The 23,306-nt window shown below is 53.4% G+C and overlaps 8 protein-coding genes across 8 annotated transcripts; 5 read left to right on the top strand and 3 right to left on the bottom strand.

The window, feature by feature from the left end:
- Window positions 1–613: 613 nt before the first annotated feature.
- On the top strand, window positions 614–4,543 carry UMAG_03525 (uncharacterized protein; the record flags this gene model as incomplete). The annotated part of the gene is made up of 1 exon (XM_011391663.1): window positions 614–4,543. The coding sequence occupies one exon, from the start codon at window positions 614–616 to the stop codon at window positions 4,541–4,543; it is 3,930 nt and encodes a 1,309-aa protein (XP_011389965.1).
- A 309-nt stretch (window positions 4,544–4,852) lies between these two features.
- On the bottom strand, window positions 4,853–5,633 carry UMAG_11097 (uncharacterized protein; the record flags this gene model as incomplete). Its single annotated transcript, XM_011391802.1, has 3 exons — window positions 4,853–4,903; window positions 4,993–5,122; window positions 5,572–5,633. 3 exons carry the CDS (start codon window positions 5,631–5,633, stop codon window positions 4,853–4,855), a joined length of 243 nt encoding a protein of 80 aa, XP_011390104.1.
- A 3,267-nt stretch (window positions 5,634–8,900) lies between these two features.
- Window positions 8,901–10,520, top strand: UMAG_11098 (putative glutamate--ammonia ligase; the record flags this gene model as incomplete). Its single annotated transcript, XM_011391803.1, has 3 exons — window positions 8,901–8,928; window positions 9,346–9,420; window positions 9,556–10,520. 3 exons carry the CDS (start codon window positions 8,901–8,903, stop codon window positions 10,518–10,520), a joined length of 1,068 nt encoding a protein of 355 aa, XP_011390105.1.
- Window positions 10,521–11,118: 598 nt separating this feature from the next.
- Window positions 11,119–13,809, bottom strand: UMAG_03528 (triglyceride lipase; the record flags this gene model as incomplete). Its single annotated transcript, XM_011391664.1, has 1 exon — window positions 11,119–13,809. The coding sequence occupies one exon, from the start codon at window positions 13,807–13,809 to the stop codon at window positions 11,119–11,121; it is 2,691 nt and encodes an 896-aa protein (XP_011389966.1).
- Window positions 13,810–15,676: 1,867 nt separating this feature from the next.
- On the top strand, window positions 15,677–16,798 carry UMAG_03529 (mitochondrial 54S ribosomal protein uL3m; the record flags this gene model as incomplete). Its single annotated transcript, XM_011391665.1, has 1 exon — window positions 15,677–16,798. The coding sequence occupies one exon, from the start codon at window positions 15,677–15,679 to the stop codon at window positions 16,796–16,798; it is 1,122 nt and encodes a 373-aa protein (XP_011389967.1).
- Window positions 16,799–17,395: 597 nt separating this feature from the next.
- UMAG_03530 (uncharacterized protein) lies at window positions 17,396–18,044 on the top strand (the record flags this gene model as incomplete). The annotated part of the gene is made up of 2 exons (XM_011391666.1): window positions 17,396–17,398; window positions 17,496–18,044. 2 exons carry the CDS (start codon window positions 17,396–17,398, stop codon window positions 18,042–18,044), a joined length of 552 nt encoding a protein of 183 aa, XP_011389968.1.
- A 953-nt stretch (window positions 18,045–18,997) lies between these two features.
- Window positions 18,998–21,190, top strand: UMAG_11099 (putative methionyl-tRNA synthetase; the record flags this gene model as incomplete). The annotated part of the gene is made up of 1 exon (XM_011391804.1): window positions 18,998–21,190. One exon carries the CDS (start codon window positions 18,998–19,000, stop codon window positions 21,188–21,190), a length of 2,193 nt encoding a protein of 730 aa, XP_011390106.1.
- Window positions 21,191–21,376: 186 nt separating this feature from the next.
- UMAG_03532 (uncharacterized protein) lies at window positions 21,377–22,933 on the bottom strand (the record flags this gene model as incomplete). Its single annotated transcript, XM_011391667.1, has 1 exon — window positions 21,377–22,933. The coding sequence occupies one exon, from the start codon at window positions 22,931–22,933 to the stop codon at window positions 21,377–21,379; it is 1,557 nt and encodes a 518-aa protein (XP_011389969.1).
- Window positions 22,934–23,306: the final 373 nt, after the last annotated feature.

A 23,306-nucleotide genomic window follows, 5' to 3' on the forward strand; every position in this document is an offset into this window, starting at 1 on the left:
GGATGCACGACGTGGCTCAGAATCACATATTCACGATTCATGATTCGTGATTCACGATTGTGACACTCGTGACTGACGGCTCTTTGTGTGCTTAGCCGAAAAAATGGGGAAGAAAACATTCATGATTCACGATTCGTGATTGACTAAAAGTAACCAAGAAAACACACACACACAGAAAAGAAAAAAAAAAAAAAGTGGAAGCATGAAGATTCGGAGAGAGTCGTCCCACTTCCGGTCTTGTTCCCGTAACAATATCGCCACTCAGCATACCTAAGCTTTCGACAGATACCGTCCATACTGAGAACAGACCATTTGTGCCGCACCTTTGGCATACACAAATGGACACAAGAGAACAAGAGAAGCCGTCGCGGATTACAAGGTCTCGAAGTCCTTACAGGAAAGTTTTGGAAAAAACGTCGATCGGGGAGATCAACGCCGCCTCACCTCCTTCCCGGTCTAGTCGCCAGCCCAGCAATTCTGCTTAGACATCGATATCTGCGGCGGCTCTCTCTGTCCTCCACAAGGCTCAGATTGCTAGATTGCTGACCCTCGCCGTCTTCCGGCGCTGCAGGTGTCGTGTCTGGAACAAATACGAATTGCTCAGTTGTTGGCCATGACCGCTACTCCTTCTTCTGCCAATACAGCTGGTTCGACATCATCACTGCGTCCTGGACAAGCTTCGACCGCATCTCCTTCCACCGGCCCTACATCCGCGTTATCTTTCACGTCACGCAGCGCCGCCTCACCATCTCGTACTCATTCAAGGGAATATAGTTCAGAACTGTACGATCAGAACGAACGCCGTGACCTCTATTCAGCTCGCCATGCATCATCTGTTGTCCATGCTTCTCCCTCGAAACAGATCAAGCTTAGCAGCAACGACAGCAGCAACAACAAATCCTCGAGCACTTCAACATCTGCATCCACACCCTCTCGTCGCAAATCCAACATGAACAACGACAAGGCCGAAAAGCGAAGAAGCAGTCGAGCCTGTCTTGAATGCCGGCTCGCAAAGACAAAGTGCAATGTCACCGATAGCCAAGATGTGTGCGACCGCTGCGCCAAGTTCTCGTTTGAATGTAGGTTCGTCCGACACCATCGCGGAAGAAAGCCAGTCTCCAAGCTGGCCTCCATCGATACGGACGACCTAGATCTGGGAGTGGCGACATCCCGATTTGGCACATCAGACGATGACATGGCAACAGATCATGACAGCGATTCGGCCAACGATGACAGTGTACACAAGCTCCACTCTGGTGCGCTCAAGCAGGACGACGAACAGGCTCCGGATGGCTTAGATGTTAACCGCACAGCATCCCGCGATCTTGATGCCAGTGGCAGCGGCGGTGCTGCTGCGGCTGGCTCCGAGTCAGGTCAGAGAAAAGCCAGAGATTCCGTCGCCGTCAGGTCGAGCGGAAGCCGTTCGAATAGCAAAGCGAGACTGCACAGGTCTGTCAATACTCTGCACGAGCTCGACACCAACGCCCGCCGTAGAATCTGGGAGATGCTCGCTCAAAAGATTCCCCAACGCGGCTCGACGTACACCTTTGTCAGCAAGGGCGAGGTGGCGCACGACAACCTTCAAGCCTCCCCGTCCAAATCAAGTGGCACCAAGGCCAGCTCCTCTGGAAGCAAGCAAGTATCGTCGTCGAGCGGAGCTGCTCTTGCGTCAAACAAAGAGGAAGGCGCGGATAAGAAGTGCGAAATCGAAGCCGTAGATCAGATCGGGCACGCTGAAAATGCTGCAACAACTTCGTCTCAGACAGCCTCTAGCACTTCTGCGCCATCTCAGCACTTTGCATCAACATTTCGCAACCTTCTTCGCCCTGTCGACAAGCGAGCGGGAGCCACAACGGCCGCCGAAGAGGCAGCCTCCGCCGTTTCGGCCCGCTATCCGAGACTGCCAGAAACGCTCAACTTTTTTGGCCTTAGGGATCCTGTCGACGTCGGCATTCTTTCCATGGCAGCTGCTCATAGGCTCTACGCATACTACTTTGAACATCTGAATCCTTGGGGGATGAACTTTGATCCGTACTTTGTCTCGCACGATGCAGTTCGCACCTCGTCGTCCTTCCTCTACTCGACAATTCTTTACCTTGCTTCTAGGTATATAGAGCTCGCTGAGGCCGACAACGCCCACACAGAAGCTTCTTCCTTCTACGGTCCAACCTTTGTAAGACCGCGTTCTGACGACGATAGGGTAACGGCCGCCATGTCAGCTCAGCTCGGCAGCCATGTACGTAGTTTGGCCATCACCGCATTTGCGATGGGCGATCGAAGGATGGAAACCGGCGTCGCCATGTATTTGTCGTCGGTATGGAAGGAGGCCGACGATCATTTCACCATCTTGTACTGCAGCTACGCAGCCAAGATCATGAGCGACATTCCCACAGAACTTCTCTCGCTTCTGCCTTCGTCGAGCACAAGTATCGCATCATACTCCAAGAACGGCACAAAAAATGTCAATGGTACCACGGCAGCTGCCGACGTGCATGAGCAGAGATTAAGGCGCAACCAGCAACGCCAATTTCTGTTCCACTTTATTCAAGAACACACGCACTTGCTCCACTTTGCACCGCGACCCAACTTTGACCGCGGTCCGAGCCTGCTGCGCAACCTGCTGGCGTGGGCGGATGATGAGCTGGCCACGCAGGACGATATACTGCTGTGTGCCGACATTGATTCCGTGTTGCTGCAGACAAAGTACAAGTCGATCATGGAACGAGCGCAAGCGCAGGAGAAGGATACGTTGTATGGCGGCAGCGAGTGTTTTTTGCTGCTGCAAAGCTTTATGGACGAATTGGAAGGCTGGACAAGTAGGTGGGAGCTGCAGGCGAGGAAGATCGAGCAGCGCTTCAGACGTGTTTCGGATCAGCTGGAGAGAGAAGGAGGGCAGACTGCACGTAATGGTGAACAGGATGCAAGGGAGCAGTCGACGAATCAGGAGGACAAATGGGACGAGAAAAGCAAGGGCGATCTTACTGGTCATCTGCCTCTGGACGCACGCATGCATCTACTCAGCGTGATGCGTAGCAGTCTGGTGATGCAAATCTCAAGCATCGCTTTCCGTGCCTCGTTACGTGATATCAACAAGGCTAAACCAACCGCAGTTTCGAGCCAATCGAGCGGAGGTGGCGCTTCGGCCGCCTTTTCATCCTCGGCCTTGTCTGCGATGGACGATCGTGCTGAGCAGATCTACTACACCTGTCTCGACTCGGCTCTCAACTTGCTCGTACATACGATGCAAATGCCGTCTTCTATCCTGCGACACGCTCAGGACATGATCATGGTCCTCGCGCCTCACGCCGCGCTACTTGCCACGTACCTCGTTTCTCTGCCATTGCCATCGGTACCTGCCAACTTCGCCTCGAGCGCAGCTGCTGCCTCAGAACGGTTGAGTTACGAATACGCCAAAGTCAAGACGAGGATTCGAAGGAGGAAGGAGTATGAGCGAAAGTGTTTGGAGCTCATGCGCGATACGAGAGAGTCGTTCAGATTGGCTCAAGTGCGTGCAGATGATCATGTCGGGTTGTGCGCGCAGTACTTTGACTCGCTGCTCAATGTCATTGAAGGCGACGCACAGGAGGCGACAGCTGCAACGAGACCGGGGAGATCGTTATTGAGCAACTCGAGCGTTTTGGCGGGCACTAAGAGGTCGAGAAGTTTGCTAGATACGCATTCGTCGGTGACGGGTGAGGAAGAGGGTGCGCACATAGCTCACAGAGGTGTAGTGCAGACCGCGGCGTCCGAGACTGCATTACAACGTGCGAGTTCTGCTGGTCCAATGCCGTCGTCACCGTCACACGCGATGCAGCAACAGCCACAGCCACAGCCATCGTCGTCAAGTCAAACCGAGAATCAAGCAACACGTACTCACGCACCTCCTCACCCTCGTCACCACCACGCCAGGACGTCGAACATGGACGCCTCGGCAGCCGAGACGCTACTCAATCTGCACGGTACCGCGGATGGAGTCGGAGAAGGAGAAGCTGCTGGAACCACAGGTGAAACTTCCACTTCGCCCGTTGCTGGTGGCAAGATGTTCAACAGTGGAGGGTACTACGGTGCATCGTCAGCCTCGCATCCTTTTTCTCGCGTAGCAGGACCGTCCGGATCGACGCCGCCTTGCTCCACAGCAGGAGCAACCGGGTTTTCGCCTGGGGCGAGCTTCATCAGCACGGGTATGTTTGGCCATTTTGCCGCTACGTCCGGTGGATCGATACCGAACTCTCCAAAGCACTTTCAGGCTCATAACGCTTCTCATCAGCAGCAGTATGCGCATGCTCACCATGCTAACAGTGTGGCGGGTGTGGGTGCGGGTGCGGGTGCGGGCATGCCTACGTATCCAGCGCATCCAACAATGTCGGCTGGAGGAGGCGACTTTGGATTTGCACAGGGTCACGGTCAGACAAGTACTGTGCTGCCTTCTCCAGCGCCAGGAACATGTAAGCCAACAGGCACGACGGGTACGGGCTCTTCAACTCCAGTGGATTGGACCTGGTTGCAGAGCTTTCTGGAGGTTCCCGAATTCAGTTGGATGTAGATCAAGCACTACACGCGTCCGAGGTGTTTCGCAATTGCAGGGCTGTAGCCGCCTTGCTGCTAAGTTATGTTGTTCGTTTGATGCTCTGCGTGTGTGTGTGCCAAGATACAAGCCGCGATGATACGCACGCCTTTGTTGCTACTTAGATAGTTTTGATTTGGTTTGCTTTCTGTGTCAGAGTGAGCGACGCACAGAACCGCCTCTCGGCTTTGAAAAGATAATCGGCACCGGTTGGATTCTGAATGTATACGCGATGTATTGGCGAGAGAAAAGGGAAGAGCGAGGTGGTTCACATTCAAGCTGGAGGCTTTAGAAAGCGTTGTCGGCAGGATGGGTCTTGTCTTCGAAGTAAGGTGCGATCTGTGGGAGCATGCAACAATCAAACGAGAGATAAGTCGATCTGTGCCATATGCGGTAGCAGATGGAGTGCGGGTAGAGGCTAGACTTACGACGGGGAGCTTGATCAGGATGTCCTTTTTGAAAAGCGGAACGCTCGACATGAAGAGCATCACTGCACCGGCTCCTGCACCACCCCAGAGCGCCAAAGATGGGGCCCACTTGAATACCGCAGCAGGAGTGCTAGTGTCGACAAGAGACGCATGACAAAGTTGATCAGTACGGTAAGCCAAAGCAGAAGCAGAAGCGAAGCCGAAGCCGAAGCAGAGGCGTGAAGGAGTGCACGGATCAAACAGGGTCAGTTCGCTACATTCGATCTGCAAGATAGCTTGGAATCAGCTGGAACGACAGGATGCCGGATAGAACGAGGCGGCGTTACAAGCGTTCCGCATACTATGGGGCGGAGCTTGATGAGGCCAACGGAGAAGTGCGAACAGACGTGCGTGTCGACAGCTTGATGCCAAGACTCCACCTTATCATCGCAGCACCACCTTCTAGTTGGGTTGCGACAAGTCAGGTTGTTTCTCTTTTGCCGAGCAAGAGACACTATTCGCTCTATCCGTATGTGCATCCCATCGATTGCTAGCTTCCATTCACCGTTGTTTGAGCTGTTTGAGCGGACGGCAACTTACAATCGGCCAACGTGAGGCTGGAACGAAGGCTTGGCACGATACGAAATAGGAGTTGGACGCATATTGGGCGATATGTCGAGGACGTTCGAGATGTGTAGGGGGAAACAACAAAATCAGCTTCCTGGGAGCGATCAACAACACTGACAGCTGGACAACAACGACCTTAGCAAGATCAGCTCCCTGTAAGCAGCAACTTGGTTGATGCTGCTCTTCGAAATCACCAAATCATCAAATCACGAATCACAAATGTCTCGACAAACCGTGCGGTTCCGATTCGCTACACGTTTTTCGGATCAGAGCTTTTTTTACGGCCGGTTATGCGGTTTAAAATCACGAATCACGAATGTGAGAGCGTGGAGACAAGCACCAAATGTTAGAGGGTTGGTGAGAACATTTCCTAGCGATATTCCTGATTCACGATTTGTTCACGATTTCGTGAATCTAGGACGTGGAATCGTGGATCGTGGATCGTGGATCGTGGATCCTCGATCGTCGATCAGGATGAAGTTTCAACATGTGAGACCGCCTATTATAGTAATCGAGGGAAAAAGATATGGCAGTGCGGAACGGATAGGAAACTCGACCGTAAGATCTAATCTTGCTCTTGTCTGTTTCTTCTTGCGACTCATGTTGCGGTCAGACCACCTTTTGTTTGCGTCAGGTTAAGTGTGTGACTCGATATGTTGCCAGCCAGAAAGAAGACAGATGGGTTGGCAGAACAAGGTCGTTGGCCGTCCCCCGGTTGCAAGCTGCAGGAAGTTGCAGGCCAAAAGAGATAAGAGATGCAAAAACGGACCAATCAGACGTCGCGTTTTGGTGGTTCTCCTCGTAACGCAGCAGCAGCAGCAGCATAACGATCCATGTAATGTGTCGACTACACTCAACTCATTTGCGTTTGCCTCGTTCAAGCATCGATATGACCGGGCTGCCAAGTGAGCTAACATGACCTGCTGGCGATGCGCTGGGAAAACTTGGTTTGTGAGTGAGAGCAAAAGGCAGCTAGCTACTTCATTGTGAAGCGAGAAAGTGAGACTTGATCTCAAGACAGAAGCGACTGGGTCGGATTCAAAACGAGGTGATGCTTTCAGAGCCAGGCCTGGCTTGTCGAAAAGAACAAGATGCGGCTCACTGCCGTTTCAACTTTTCATTCCTTGGAATCGTGAATGCGGGAAGAAAGTTGTTTCGGTGCAAGACGGCTTCGCATTCGAACTTGTTCGCCCAGACTTGGGGCCGATCCAGCGAGCTCCAGATTTGCCCCGAACACAACTCAAAGCTTCAAGGGGCACGAAACAGATGGTTCGTTTCAAGAACAAAGACGCTTTCAGCTTGTACGGTCGATCAGTTGGGCCAAGGGTTTTTTTTCCTTTGCCGGTGGTTCCACGCGCGACCTGAGGCGGAAATGAGCGGGAAAGTCGGAAGCTCAAGCTGGGAGAAAGGCCGACAAAGTACAATCGCGAATCGCGAATCGTGAATCGACAGCCAATTCCGGATTGAATCTGTCAAAAACCCTAGAGTCTCGTCTCTACGCTATCAAGATCCTGATCAGCACACAGGTCCAAGGTCTTTATCTATGTACTTGTATGGATATCAATCAAATCAGTCTGACAGTCAGCTAGGAACGCCTGTGTATCGTTCCTTGCTTCAATTCCATCCAGACGGGAGCGTGCGATGCGCAAGCCAAGGGCACCTTCGTGGGGCTCCTTTCACAGTCCGCCCAAACACATTTAGACTACAAGTCTCGAATCGGCAAAGTCGGATTGAACCGAGCTCGTAAAGTAGTGCATTCAGCAATCACGAATAGGTGTCTTGTGATTCGCGCGCCAAACTTTTCTGGTCGCCAAGGTCCTCCACATCATAGAGTTCAAAACTTAGGAGCAACAATCACAGAATTGCAATAGCTGCAACAGCAGCAGCAACAGAGTGTGTGTTTGGATGTCGTGGCTTGCGCTCTACACCTCAAACTCCGGCCAGCCCTAGCTTTGTGCCTATCGTGCACCGCCGAAACAGCTCCAATGGTTGGTTGTATCCACTCACTGTGAACGGTGCTCCCGATTCCGGCAACCTCTTGCTCTGCAACCAAAGCAAGAGCTGGTCAGATTCAGCCTTACAGCCTTACCGCCTGGCGGATCAGATACACCGAACACGGGCAAAGCGATCAGCACTGGTTGCAGGCATTCAGATTGGTCAAGCGCATTGTCTTTGCTTTTTCTGCGTCATCGGTCAAGGCTGGTCAGGACAAGATTATTAAGTTATTGGGAGTATGGAAGTGATAATACAGATCAGACAGCGCGGGGCCAGCTGCGAAAGGCCAAGCCCGGTAGAGAGCCGTTAGAGAGCTTCCCCGCCCACGCACTCTGAAGGAACAAGAGCGACAAAGGCGTCGGGTTAAGCACCTCTGGCAAAACGGGGAGCCCTGGGCAGACGAAAGAGCGGTTTCTTGGTCAGACAGCAACAGCAACAGCCCCTAGCCACTGCCGAACTGCCCCACGCTGTGAATTCGACTGTTCATCTCTGGCCCATCTCACGCGAGCGAGTAGAAGTGTAACTTAGTTATTCATAAATAAAATTGACCCAAACCCTCAAGCGATGGTTTGCCCGAAAAACTTGCGTGGGGCGAGGGTTTCCTCTCAAAATCGACTGACTGAACGAGCATGAGCAGCTTGGAGCAAATTCCTAATCTTAAGCAAAATTATAATTCGTAATTCAGGCTGTGTTCATCGTATGGAGCTCGCTGGTCTACAGGGGACGACGTACTTTTTGAGATTGTGATAGCCAAGAGATGGATGTGACAAAAATTACAAGCGAATTCACATTACATTCACGATTGGGTCGTGTGGTTCACGCTTCCTGTGTGGCTTTGCGTGGGGTTTGTTCACGTTTTTGGCGAGCTTTTCTAGAAACCTGACGCACTCTTGCCAAACGAGCACAAAGACTGGGCAAACGGCCCGACCAGCCATCAACACACCGCTCAAGATTGGCTTGCTTGGTCGCTCCAGCACACAGTCGCCATCGCAAAACGGTGCAGCCAACGAACCGACGCCCAATCGCAATCGGCCCACTATCTCTCTCTCGCTCTTACTTTACTCTGACTGGGCGCCTTTGTGTGGTTGCACAATTGTGCAAATTTGGAGAGGCGCGTTATCAGTAACCCAAAGTCAACTGACATTCAGTGATTCATCGTCCAACTTCTCTCCGCTGTCTGTGGGCTAGTTTATCTTCTCGGCAACATCGTCATCCTTCCTAACCTTTTGCTTCCACCATCAACCTATCCCCCCACATTCGATCATCACCCTCCAGTAGACTTCTGTGTCTCAAAACATTTCTTCAAAATGGCTGTTCCCTTCATCAAGAACCCTGGTACGTATGCTGTTGATCCTTGTCGAGGCTGCCCATCGCAATTTCTCGTGTTCGATCCCACCATTGGCGACAACGAAGTGCAGCAGCCACACAACTGCACGCCTTGGTTATAGCAGCATCGAGCCTAGCGGTTCGATGAAGGTTGCTCTTCGCTTCTCATGCGCATGTGTGGTGTCCGTCTGCAGGTGGAAAACGAGCAGACTGGATTCTGCCAGACTGCTACAGCTGTGCATGGCTGCCTTTGCTCCCAGGCAGTGCATGTACGGACGACTAAACTTCCTGCAGCTTGTGTCGTCAATGTTGCATGCCTCGCACTCGCTCGCCAGGTCCGTAGCACAGGTCTTGCAATTGTAGCGCCCTTACTGACCGCCTCGCCTTTCGTCTTGCTCTGTCTTACCTCTGCTTGTCTGAAAACAGGTCTCGTCAACCCCTACTTCGAGCTCGACCAGCGCGGAAAGGTCCAGGCCGAGTACATCTGGATCGACGGCGATGGTAAGCAGTCCCCCATTCGCCTCCCCCTGCCTCTCCCTTTCTGCCAAATTTTATCCTTGCGCCTGACAATCACGAACTCACTCTAACCCTCTCTTTGCTCTTTCTGCATTCTCTTAACGCCTTCCGACATTACAGGTGAAATTCGCGGCAAGACCACCACCCTCGATGGCCCCGTCAAGTCGCTTAAGGACCTCAAGGAGTGGAACTTTGACGGTTCTTCCACCAACCAGGCCCCTGGCGGCAACTCGGATGTCTACCTCCGCCCCGTCGCTTACTACCCCGACCCTTTCCGTCGTGGTGACAACGTCATTGTCCTTGCCGAATGCTACAACAACGATGGCACCCCTAACAAGTCGAACTACCGTTACCAGTGCAACAAGATCATGACCCAGATCGCCGACGAGAAGCCCTGGTTCGGTCTCGAGCAGGAATACTCGCTCTTTGACATGGACGACCGCCCGTACGGTTGGCCCAAGGGTGGTTTCCCTGGCCCCCAGGGTCCTTACTACTGCGGTGCCGGTGCCGGTAAGGTATTTGCCCGTGACCTTGTCGAGGCCCACTACCGTGCCTGCCTCTACTCGGGTGTCAACATCTCGGGCATCAACGCCGAGGTCATGCCTGCTCAATGGGAGTTCCAGGTCGGCCCTTGCGAGGGTATCGAGATGGGTGACCACCTCACTCTTGCCCGTTACCTCCTCATCCGAGTTGCCGAAGAGTGGGGTGTCAAGGTCTCGTTCCACCCCAAGGCTGTCCCCGGTGACTGGAACGGCGCTGGTTGCCACACCAACTACTCGACCGCTTCCATGCGCAAAGAGGGCGGTATGAAGGCGATCGAGGCTGCTATCGAGAAGCTCTCGAAGCGCCACAACGAGCACATTGCTGTCTACGGTGCCGACAATGACAAGCGTCTTACTGGTAAGCACGAGACGGGCCACATTGGTGACTTCTCGTCCGGTGTTGCCAACCGTGGTGCTTCAATTCGTATCCCCCGTCACGTTGCGGCGCAAGGCTACGGTTACCTTGAGGACAGGCGTCCCGCTTCCAACTGCGACCCTTACCTTGTCACTGGTATCGTCGCCGAGACCACCCTGCTTCTCTAAATGCAGCACAGCAGCAATACGACCAGCCATTTGCCCCTTTTTCGAATGTCGCTCTCTTTTCATGAACCAGCGTCGCGCCACCGATGCGATCAGTCAAAGCCAGCTTTGCCGTTGCTAGTGAATCAGGCGTGCCAGCTGAGAGTGCGCCCAATGTCTAGATGGGTCCTTTTTCTTTCTCTGCATTGCGGCCTAGAAAAGCGGCCGCTTCTGTGGTGTATCTTGTCCTTTCTCATTGTAGCTATTCCGTCTCGCAAACTACCCTTTTTGTCGTGCTGATTGGTGTTGTGTGATCACTTAGCGTTCAAGGGCAGATTGGGCAGTGTCAAGATGGAAGACGAGATTGTATGGAGAGCTGAGCAGGTTAATTCTGGGACTGCAAATCGGTGGAGCGGCAACACACGCCTGGCCAGTGATGTCTCAAACACGCAAGGGAGCGCGCTGAACAATTCACGATTCACGATTTATCACGCCGAGGACGAACGCGTGTGTGACAATTGATTACTCGTGCACCGTGCACGAGAATGGAAAGAGATGTACTGAATACATTGTATATGATAATGGTAGGTAGAAAGAGGAGGGCGAGGGTGGGGTGGGGTGATTAAAGGCCCTCGTTATGCAAGTGGCGACAAAGCGCGATCCAGAAACGGTGCAGATCCGAGACTTGGTTTTGCGACTCGGATTTGGGTTCCGGCTTGGCGAGTGTTTCGTCGATGTGCTGCGTGGCTGTGTCGGGAGAAGCGTGTGCGGCTGCTGATGCGACTTGTTGTGTGGTGTATGGTGCCGAGTGCGGTGCGTGTGAGGATCGCGTCAGAGAGGCGACGGTGTTCGTAAAACCAGCCAGACCTCCTATGCCAGGTGAACCACCATTGACGACTTCAGCACTACTGGCACTGTCCTGCGCAGCACCGTTCAGAGGCGCATACAGAGTCAATCCAGTCTGCTCGATCAGCTTGTCTTGCTCCTGCGCCATGGCTCTCCTCTCCGCATTGCCCGATGGGAGACGATCAGAGATCCAGCTCGCGATCTCATGCACCAGCGTATCGTCCAGGTGCTGCGGGTGGAACGATGATAGTGCCTGGTCGTTCTCCGAATCACATTCGCCATCCTCGTGCTGCGCAGACTCGACCGCGTCGCCGGAATCATCAGCTGTGTCCGCATCACGCAGCGAAACACCGTTCCATCCTTCCGACTCAGCGAGCTGCTTGAACGACGTAAATACCGGCTGTGCTGACTCGGCGCGCACGTTCTGATCCGCCTTGTCGTTGGACTTGGAAAACAGCAGCCGGTTGATATCAGTCCAGCTGCTACTAGAGCTTTGCTCTTCACTCTCGCGTCGCTTCGTGGACGCCGATTCTTGTGCAGCTTTGCTAGCATACGGTTTCCCCGTGGACGGGTTGATGTTCTGCCTCCACCGTGGCGCGCCTCCACCTCGAAGATCCCAGTGATCACAGCCTTCCATGACACCCAGAAATTCACCCCATTTGGCAGACTCGACGCTGACCAATCCATCGTTGCCTTGGTCTGCACCACCGAGCGCGTCGGCACTGCCGTCGATCTCGCCTCCCGCAGTCCTGGATTCGGCGGCAGCATCAAGGATGAGCTTGGGTAGCCAGAGTGGATGCCAGATCGCCAAACTCTGTGTACGCGCAGCGACGCTGTAGTACTTGACGCCTTCGACGTTGGGTGTCTTGGGGTTAAAGACTTCGTTCATGTATTTGGTGGAGAGCATCGCATAGGCCGGCGTGTCGAGGAGCGACAGCATGTACGAACTGAAAGACCCGGTAAGCGTCGAGAGGGAGCCAATGAAGGACGACAGACCAAAGGGTAGCGAACCGTGATCTTTTTTGCCCTTCTTGACCGCCTCTTTAACCTTTTCAGCCGCGTCAGATGGGAATCGACTGCCGTCGGAAGATGTCAGCGAGTTAACTATAGACGATGCGGCGGAGAACAAGGTCTCGGTGGCAGACTCGGTATCGGATGCAGCGCGAGTTGGCTCTTCTGCCTTGCCATCTCGGGTGTTATTCTTGGGCAAGCTGCTCGAGCCTTCCAGCGGCCTCGGCCGAGTAAAGATCGGCGACTTGAGCGAGTACGGCACCTTCGCGGTGGTGCGCAAAGGTTTATGCGTTTCGCGATCGGCGAGGTGAGCGCGTTCTGCACGTGCTTCTTGAATCGCTCGTTCAATGTAATCATTGCCAATACCAATGTTGGCATTGCACCAGTCCATGAAAGGGCTGCCGCGATGCGGTGTGCTGATAGTAGTTAGACTGACCGGGACGTACTCCTCGGGGCGTGGTCGAATGTGCGTCAAGAGATGACGCACATCTAGACCACCCATGCTGTGAGCGACAAAATTGAGCTTCTTGCCGCGCACACCGGCCTCGTCACTAGTCAAGAATTTGTGCAGTGATTCGGCTCGCTCCTGGATAGAGCCGGTGGGAGGCACACCGTGGACAAGTACCTCTACGCCCATCTTTTTGCGCAGAATGTCAAGCGTTTTAGCCCAGTAGTGAATCTCCAGACCGAGGAAAGGGCCCCGAACGTCGAAGCCGTAGAGGCCATGACACAACACGATCGGATACCGCGGAAGAACAATGTTGTCGTAGATTTGTGGGTCTTGCATCACATTGTGAATGCGACCAACACCTCGGGCGCGCTGAGGTCGAGCCTGATGCGGTACATCCGAACCAGGAGACTCGTGCTCGGTTCGATGCTCCGATGCTCCGAGGAGAGACGAGAGGGTACTCGACAGACGGTCTAGCCAGTTGTTGGGCCGCGGATGTTGATGGGAGTGAGTCAGAGAGCTAAGCGATGCGCGGACTGCCGTTGAGTGAGGTTTTCTCGACGCTCGGCCTGCCAATGCACTCTGCTTCAGTGAAGCGATGGGGAGGTGATGAGTTGTCTTCGGGCGAGCCGATGTGTGAACGCTACGAAGCACCGCTGCTTTGCGGGGCACGCCAGTCACGCTATGGACCATCGAAGTCGGACGTTCCGACATCGCAACCAAGCTGAAAACTTGACGCGAGGCATCTGACTGACTGAACGGAGGCGAGATTTTGTGGGACCTTGCACTTGCAGCATGTTGTGGTGGCGCGGGCGATGAGCAGGAGTATGCTGCCAGCCAGCAGATCAAGGCAAGGACGCCGGCTCTGGAGCGTAAAAGCGAGCTGGTGGAAGCTACGCTGCGGGAACATTCGGCGCTACGAGTGACGCCGTCCAAGGAAGTCTGGAATCGCTCTCGTAGCAACGACCGCATGGTGGCGTCCATAATTGCACCATTCTGACGCAGCATAATGGATGTGCCCGTAACGACTCGACCAGGTGAGAACAAGTCAGCACGCAGGGATATTCGCTCTCGAGTCGAGCTGAGGGCCTCTATAGCATGGAGATTGTAAGGTCAAAGGCAATGCTGAATCGTGTGCAGAAAGCGTCCCAACGCAGTAGCGTCGCAGATCTTGCTGCTGTTGTCGCAGACGCCTCTCGACGTTTCGTTAGCGGAACAATGCCGGCTGTGATGCCTTGTGTGCACTGGTGAAGAGTAGTAGGGGGGAAAAGAAGCAGGTATGAAGTGGAGCAGATGTGGTTAAGAGTGCGAAATCGTCAACGCTGTGCCGAGGCTGGAGATCAATCCTGTTTTCGCCACTCCGCGTTTGAAAGTGGAGCACCTCTTCTTTGCTGGTAAAGATGTAAGTGTGTGTGTGTGTGTGTGTGTGTGTTGGGAGAAACAGGCAGGCGCAAAGAACCAGTATTTCTGTAGCTTGGCTGCCTCAGTGTGAGTGATTTTCACCCTCTTATTTTAAATTATATTCACGATTGCATCTAACTAGTTAAGCTCTTTTTTGAGCGTGGAGCCGGTGCGCAAATTCTTGCTCAGGCAGCACGGTCAATTTTCCGAGGTCATGGCTTCAACCATTCTTCGGACCCGCCGCCGATTCTGCCATTTCGGTTGTGGAGAGCTGTTGATATTGACATCGCTGCTCAGGGGCGGTCGAAGCGACCGTTTGGGGACATTTGGGTGAATCCTGACCCCTAACTGCAAGCTGGCAACGACAGGGGACGGTCCTTAATCATGAATACTGTATGTGTGGCTGTCGGAGGACGGTGAAAATGGGATCGACGCCGAAAACACGTTCGCAACTCAATAGTCGCCGCTCGGCAGTCGAGAACGTGTGGAGCCCTCGCAAAGACTCAGTACAAGTCTGCTCTCTCTATTACGATTGCTTTACATACAAAATGCTCGGATTTACACTCCTCAGGTAGAATCAATGTGGATCGATGGAAGCCGGTGAGCGTGAGAGTGATGTGCCGCAGGAAATGCAGGATGATGTTTGCAACGTAAACACAAACGCCTTTGTTGGGGAAAGTCCAAAGACAAAAAATTGGCGTTGAAAAGGCGCACTCACGTTCCACGTCGCCCAAAGCTGGCAGCGTCAAATTCAAATTTAAGTAGCGTGTAGAACGTGTCGTCACTTGGTTTGCCTGGATCAACGTCGTTCGTCACAAGACACACTTTGCTTTGGCCATCGCGTGTCGCGGGCTGGATCGCCCTCTGAATCGAAATGTGAATAGTCACGGTCTCTCATCGTGCCAGCGTTGAGACCTGTGTTTTGTCTCACTTTGGCTTCGCTAAAGTGCACTCCAGCCATGCTCAGCCGGATGCTCGGTACCATGCGTATCGTGTATGCGTGGTCACGAGGTGTGGTTCAACGTCGTCAAGGAATTGAGCCCAGAATGCAACCATCATACATTCGCCCCTGTCTTGACTTCACAGCGACCGCTTACTGTAAGTAAACCCAGACTAACTATTAGAGTCACGTGTGTATAGCGGTCTTGCATGATTCAAAATGAACCAAATCTGTGAATCGTGAATCACGAATGACGCCGCAAATGATATTTTTGCTTGGATGTAAGACCGTCTTGACTGTCATGCTTGTAGAAAATCTGGGCAATGACAAAGGCTCATGTCATCTTGAAAATTGCTCCAACAAGAAGCTCGCGAAGAAAAGCTCATGGTCCGTCGACCTTGTCCGAGATTTGATGAATCTCTCACGCTTGGACATGTCAAGCGCCAATCTTGATCGCACACATTCGTCTTTCTCGTCGTCTTTATCGGTATCCGACTCGCAAGTTCAGCTTGATCAGGCCACAGCACCATCACAATGCGAGCCTGCGCCCCCACCTCAAGGGCTGGCAGCCGTATGCTGCAACAGAGACTTGCTAGCTTGACTCTGCAACCTCCAAGACTTGCCGCTACCCCTACTGCCACCTTGCGACCCTGTTCAATTCTCACTGCCTGTCAGTCCTCCTCTTCTCGATCCTTCGTCCACACGTCAGCTTGCATCTCTCAAGCTGCTCCTGTTGAAAATGCCGCCAATGCCGCGCCAACAGCCCCCGAGGCACCGCAAGAGCCCAAATGGAAACCAACCTCGCAGCGTGTTGGTCTCATTGCTGTCAAGCGTGGAATGACGTCTTTCTTCCTTCCCAATGGCGAAAGAATCCCGGCAACTGTTCTGCAAGTTCACTCGAATCAGGTCTCGGCACACATTGGCTTCGGTCCTGATGCCACCGAATCGACATACACCGCACTGCAGGTCGCCGCCGTCGACACCAAATCAACTTACCACGTCACCAAACAGATCCAGGGTCATCTCAAGAAAGCCGGCATCATCAAAGGAAAGAAGATCATTCGCGAGTTCCCCGTCAGCTCGGATGCTCTTGTACCGCTCGGTACCCAACTTTCGGCTGTGCACTTCGTGCCCGGCCAATCGGTGGATGTACGCGCCATTACACGAGGTCGCGGATTCCAGGGTGTAATGAAGCGACACGGCTTCCATGGCCTGCGAGCATCGCACGGTGTTTCGATTTCTCACCGAAGTCATGGCTCGACTGGTGCCAACCAGGATCCGGGACGTGTATGGCCAGGCACAAAGATGGCCGGCCGCATGGGAGGAAACAAGCACGGCACCATTCACAACCTGCTCGTGGTGCGTGTGGATGCAGAGAAAGACCTCATCTATGTCAAAGGCAATGTGCCGGGTCCCAAAGGTGGCAGCGTTACTCTGCAAGACGCTCGTCGTCCTAGCTGGAAAGGCGAAAAGATCTACAGGAGGGGACGTTTACCAACTGGTGAGGCCCTGTCCGGAAATGAGCCTGACTCAATCTACCTGGCACCTGGTGTGGACAAGTTGCCTTTCCCAGCTGGCACCAAGGCCATTGCTGACAAGCTCCCCGCCATTGTAGAGATTGGCCTGACGCAGCTTAACTCGGCCACCAAGGCATAAGCTGTCGCGTATCTTTCATCCTCTGTTCTTTGTATTCTAGCCTTTATCGAGCATGCCATCGTTCGTCTTCTCATCCGACTGAAGATAGCCCTGTGATATTGCATCGTAGGTGAGATATGCTTGACAGCTCCGACGTGCGATATGAGGGCTGTTGGTTACACGGCGAGATCAGATGTGCCCGACAACTGAAAATGTGTGACTTAATATTTATAATAATACTCGTGACTGTAATCGTGCTAGTGGAATAATTTTTCCAAGGGCCGCTTCCGAGAAATTCCATAAGCGACTGCTACTGCAACTTCAGCAGTGAGACCCTTGCCAATTCTAACTAGCTCCGTATGTCGCTGTCGCAATTGTTTGCTCAGCTCCACCACACAACTGTATCCTGCTCGCCTCGTCGATCCTAATCACGAACCCCACAGCTTTAATCCACTTGACAGCTAGGCTCCCGCTAACCCGATCATTCTCACTCCTAGCGTCAGCACGGTCGCCGCTGAGGGACGCATCTCGACCTCGACCTCCACTTCGAGAACTGTCGGTGGACTATCCTGTCTGGACAGCCAACGGCTTGTACGCAAGGGCTTCCTTTAGTCGAACATGGTAAGCCGCCCGGAATATCATTTGTCGGGAACGAAAACAAGCATGACTGACTTTATTGTTTCCACTTCTGCGCTGAATTCTGCTTGACATGCCACAGTCTCTCCCTAAAACATTGGCGCAGATTCTCTTTGTAGGAACACAGATCGTCGGCAAGGCCTTGCTAGAAGCCGGACGACAAGCAGGAAGGAATGCTCGTGCAGGCAGAGTAGAGGCCTCGGCAGCTGGAGCTGCGGGTGTAGGATCCGGATCAGCGGCATCGCCTTCTGACCAACTCACCAGAACACACCGAATGACGCTGGACGAAGCCAAACTTATCCTCAACCTTAAGCAGGACATCTCGGCAGCAGGACTCGGTGGCTCGACATCATCAGCAGCAGCAGGCGAGGGCAAGTCAATACTCGACCAGGTTCGCGAAGCCATGGTTAAGAACTACGACCACCTGTTTGCGACCAACGCTCCTCCCGCACCCAAAGGCCAGAAGGGCGGCGGAGCCGGTTCGTTCTACATTCAGAGCAAGGTGGTTCGAGCTCGCGAGCGAATTGAAGCCGAGTGGGGATTGTTGGATGCCGGCAAGAAGGCGGAAGCTGGGGCGGCCGAAGGGTCTGCAGCGGAAAGCAAGCCGGATCAGGCCGAAAAGACACCATGAGCGGTCAACAGTACACACTCGCATACTCTAGACCGAACCGAGGAAGGTTCTCGTCAAGCAGTAATCCTGGTTACACTTGCTGTCTGTAAATACTGTATCAACACCATCTCGCAGCAAAAGCAGAGCTAAATCAGAGCTCCTGCTCGATCCTCTGTCCATTCATCCTTCTTCGTCCATGATTGGCATTCTTCGCTTTCCCGCACGACACTAATCTCATCACATTTGCATAGACGCTGCTTGTCTTCAGCAGCACTTTTGTTGCTTGGCTATGTGTGAGTTCTTTGAGCCAGCCAACGTCTCAGAATGTCGAAGTGGCTGGTATCCCGAAACTGTCATTTGTGACGCTGAGGCCTGAACAGGTGGCCCATTGGACCTGAGCAACGATGACCCAACAAACAAAAGTGACGCGAGAGCCTGTTCGAGCGCACAGCATGGTTGGCACAGCATGGTTTGTGAATCTGTTGCGATAGTGACGGCGGTGGCTGAGCTTCGATGCGCAGATACAACTATGAATTTGATGAACGGCAGGGGTTGCGTGCCAGTCCTGAAATGCGTACAATACTGTGCTGTACAGTCACGAGTCACAGTCTGATCAAGGTGACTCGGTCCTTCGCGAATCACGGGTGTTGCGCACTGACACAGTGCGTCAGAGTCACACAGAGCCGAGGCAAAATAGAGTGCTGCGCCATTTTCTGCTCTTTTTTTTTTGGAGCTGCATGTTCAAGAGTCACGAGTCGAAAGCCTTGAAAGTTCAACTGCGCCCAACGCACCCTCATTGCTCACAAAAGTGGCTCCAACAACGTTTGCTCTACCCACATACCATATCAGCATCTACCTCGCCACTCGATCTCGGAGTCTCACTCGACCTTACAGGCTATACCTATACCAAGCTCGAACTTTCTACATCACCTTCAGACGTTGCTTCGGGCGCTAAAGAGCTTGCGTACGACATCATGGCGTCCCCCTTCCCGGTGGCTTTGCCAGTGTCCCAGACACGGGCCCACAATGACTCGGCTTCTGTCCTCATGAAGGTCACTACCGAAACCGCTCGCAAGAACGAAAAAGTTCTACCAAAGGATGGCGAGCCCAACATCCTTGTCACTTCTGCGCTGCCTTACGTCAACAATGTCCCACATCTCGGCAACATCATCGGCTCCACGCTGAGTGCCGATGTCTACGCTCGTTACTCCAGAACAAGGAATCGTAACACGCTCTACATCTGCGGCACAGACGAATACGGTACTGCCACCGAGACAAAGGCCTTGGAAGATGGTGTCACGCCTCAGGAGCTCTGCGACAAGTACCACGCACAGCATGCTCAGGTCTACGAGTGGTTCCAGATTGGCTTTGATCATTTTGGTCGCACCACCACACCCAAGCAGACCGAAATTGCCCAGGACGTCTTCTTGAAATTGTACAAGAACGGCTACCTCGAGGAGCGCACCATGACCCAGCTCTTCTGCCAAAAGTGCGTCCGCTTCCTCGCCGACCGATACGTAGAGGGAGAATGCCCGCGTTGTGGATACGACGACGCGCGAGGAGACCAGTGTGACAAGTGCGGTCAGTTGTATGATGCTGTCGAACTTGTTAAGCCCCGCTGCAAGCTCTGTTCGTCGCCTCCCGTCCAGAAGGACTCTTCGCACATGTTTATCCGGATCGACGAGCTGCAACCATTGACCGAAAAGTGGGCTAGGGAGCAGGCGCAGAAGGGAGGTTGGAGCTCCAACGGTAAGCTCATCACCGAGAGCTGGTTCAAGGAGGGTCTCAAGCCTTTCAGTTTGACGCGTGATCTCAAATGGGGTGTTCCCGTCCCCATCAAGGGTATGGAGGACAAGGTGCTCTACGTGTGGTTCGACGCTCCTATCGGCTACCCAAGCATCACCGCCAACTACACGGACGACTGGGAGAAATGGTGGAAGAATCCTGACAATGTCAAGCTTTACCAGTTCATGGGCAAAGACAATGTTCGTTTCCACACCGTGATTTTCCCGTCCTGTCTGATCGGAAGCAAGGATCCCTACACGCTGCTTCACCATATCAACACCACCGAGTATCTGCAGTACGAAGGCGGCAAGTTTTCCAAGTCGAGGAACATTGGTGTTTTTGGTGACAAGGCTCGTGATCTTGGTTTGTCAGCCTCAGTGTGGCGCTACTATTTGCTGGCCAACCGCCCGGAGACGGCCGACAGTCAGTTTGCATGGCGCGACTTCATCGCTCGCAATAACTCGGAGCTGTTGGCTAATCTGGGCAACTTCTGCAATCGTGTGTTGACTTTCATGAAGAAGTACGACTATGTGATACCCGCTATCCCTTCCGACTCGAAGTTGCGAAGCTACAAGGATGGGCCGGTGGCGGCGGCCGCTGAGGGAGCGGATGATGCCTCGTCGAGCGTCATTTCTCGCTTCGCTCGAGATGTCAACTTGATCCTGGGTCAGTACATTTCGTCCATGGAGGCGGTCAAGATTCGATCGGGTTTGCAGCATATGATGGCGCTCTCTGCGCGCGGCAACCTTTTCCTGGTCGAATCGCACTTTGACAACACGCTCTTCACCGAATCTCGCGCTCGCTGCGACGAGGTGATGATCGTAGCGCTCAATCTTATCTGGCTGCTCTCGGCGCTGATCCACCCGTTCATGCCCGAGACGTCGGACGCGATCCTCAAGCAGCTCGATGCGCCACCTCGCGCTGTCCCCGAGGACGGAAAGTTCTACCTCGACCTGTTACCGGGACACAAGATTGGCGTCGCCTCGCACCTGTTCAAACAGATCGATCCGAAGCAGGAAGACATCTGGCGCGTCCAATTCGGCGGTGGTGCCGATGGTACAAAGCAAGAGGAAGCTCCGAAATTGAGCAAAAAACAAGCGATGAAGGCGGCGAAAGCTGCCAAGAAGCAATTGGAAGCTAGCAAACCGCAAGTAAAGAACAAGACGCCGGAGCTAATCGAGTTGGAAGGCAAAGTAGCAGCGGAAGGCGAAACGCTGAAGCAATTGAAGGAAGGTGTCAAGAAGGCTAGTGAGGCGGAGGATAAGGCGCAGTTGGAAAAGCAGGTCGAGGCTCAGTTGGCGAGCTATCTGGTGTTGAAGAAGCAGATGGAGGAGTTGACTGCGCAGTTGGCCAAGTTAGAGGTTGACGGAGCGACTGCATAGGAGGCGGAAGATGGCGCGATGCAATAAACTTGATTGCCACTTGCTACGCGCGTTCACGGGAGCATAGATCAAAGTCGGTTGGCACACATGGACCGGCGGTTTCTCTCTACAAAATTCTAGTTTCGTCTACAAATATGAAGAGTGTGAACAAGGATCAAGACAGGCCGCACTGAGCGAGTACTCTATCTAGACGGCAGACCGAGGAGGATGACCTGCCATAAAGTAGCCAGATTCTACATTGGCAAGCGCAGCTCCTGATGGAATCCTCAAGGGCACAGGGTTCCCTGCTACGATTCTTGGGAGTCTCGAGATGGCCAGCCTGCTTCTCGCCTGGTTGGCGAGTACATCATGCTCCAATCTCTCGAGCGTCGCCAGCAGCCGAGCAGCATTGATGGTGATGTGTGTACAGTGGAAGGTCAACTCGACCCTCTCGTTGGACGCTAGATTGGCATACTGTACAGACAGCGGCGGGCGCGATAAGTAGTCGTGTGAGGAACTTGAAGCGAGCGCTGGATGCGTGACATGAGCCAAAGCGGAAGCATGCGGTTGAATCGAAAGGGTACATGAAGGAGTATCGAATTCGAGCAACCGAGGGTCTGGTTCGACGTCCGAGGAGGGGTTCGATCTGAACCAATCTCGAAACACTCGATCGAGCCCCTCTGCGAGGGTTTTGGAGTAACGCAGACGTACTCCCTCCGAGGCAGCTGGTTCTTCACCGCGCAGCATGGCAGAGATGGTTGCTTGGGCATCAGGAACGCTACGACGAGCAGTTAGAGTGAGGATTAGGCTTTCGAACGAGTCAAGAGGATCGAGTTGAAACGCATAGCATGCAGGTTTGTCCGCTGCTTGATGGGGTAAGCGCGACGAGTTGAGTGACGAGGGAACTGCGCGTGTGCCAGGTGGCCCTGCCCAGTCGTATGCGTCCAGCGGCTCCTCCAGGGTCTGTGCTGGACGCATTGCCGTACCGGTTGTGTGAGAAGAACGCGAGCTGTTTGTAGGAGGGCGGTACATGTTGTGTCGATTTGCAGCTTCGATACTCTGTTGGAGAAAGGGAAAAGGAGCACTAGCGATCTGCTGTGCGATGGCTCTGGCTCTCGAGGTACTAGCCGTTGAACTGGATCGACTCGTCGAACGCGAGGTCGTCGACGTGTTGCGCAACAGTGTCGATCTTTCCAGTCTACGCTCTTCAAGATCGAGCGAGCTAGAGACGATGGCCTGGCTCGCAACACGACGTTGATCATCCTCATGCAGACCAGGAAAGAACGGTTGGAACTGAGTAGCTATGTATGTCCCCGCGCCTCCCATCCTTGCTCTCTCTGGACCAACGGAAACGCTGTTTCCTCTGCTCCTTCCCATCCCCCTTGCGCCACGCAATTTCTCAGAATCGGTAGTGACCCTGCTACTGCATCCGCCTGCAAACTCGAATACAGCGGCTGACGAAAGCGGTGGAAGCTTGGCATGATATGATGAGGGTGAGACCGGTGCAAAATGGGAAAATTGGAGTGTGTGTTTGGCCGTGACGGTATCGATAGGTCTCTGCGCTTCAAATTCGAGTACCGCTGCTTCGGCAGGGTCGGTTGAATGAGAGCCGAGACCGAGATAGCGTAGGCAATAGCGTTGGATGTGTGCTTCGACCAGATCGTGGAAGTGATGGTTGGCGAGTGAAAGCGTGCGGATGAGTGTCTGTGCAGGTAGGAATACGAGTATATAGGCTTGCAGTTCTAGCGGCAATGATTCGAGCATGGCTGCGAAGCAAATATAAGTTGAGGAAGAGCCGTGGGGGAAGTTGGATAGGTGATGAACAGAGCTGAGGATAAGAGATAAAGGTGTTGCACACGTTTCATAACCGTGAATGTATCGAGAGCTGCCCACGCTCTCATGCAGGGACCACAGCCAGCGTGCAGATCGATAGCATTCACTACCAGGCACACAACCTGTCTTCTCCACATTTGTGATTCATGATTCGTGATTTGTGATTCGTGTGATTCACGATTCGTGATTCACGATTAACTTAACGTTATTTGGCGGCGCGGATTTCTTCGGCTGTTCATTCGTGATCTCATGCTTTGCTTTTCCGATTGCGAATCTCAGACAGCCTCAAGCACATCAGACATGC

Source organism: Mycosarcoma maydis, chromosome 9 (assembly GCF_000328475.2).
Source record: "Mycosarcoma maydis chromosome 9, whole genome shotgun sequence".
Lineage (NCBI taxonomy): Eukaryota > Fungi > Basidiomycota > Ustilaginomycetes > Ustilaginales > Mycosarcoma > Mycosarcoma maydis.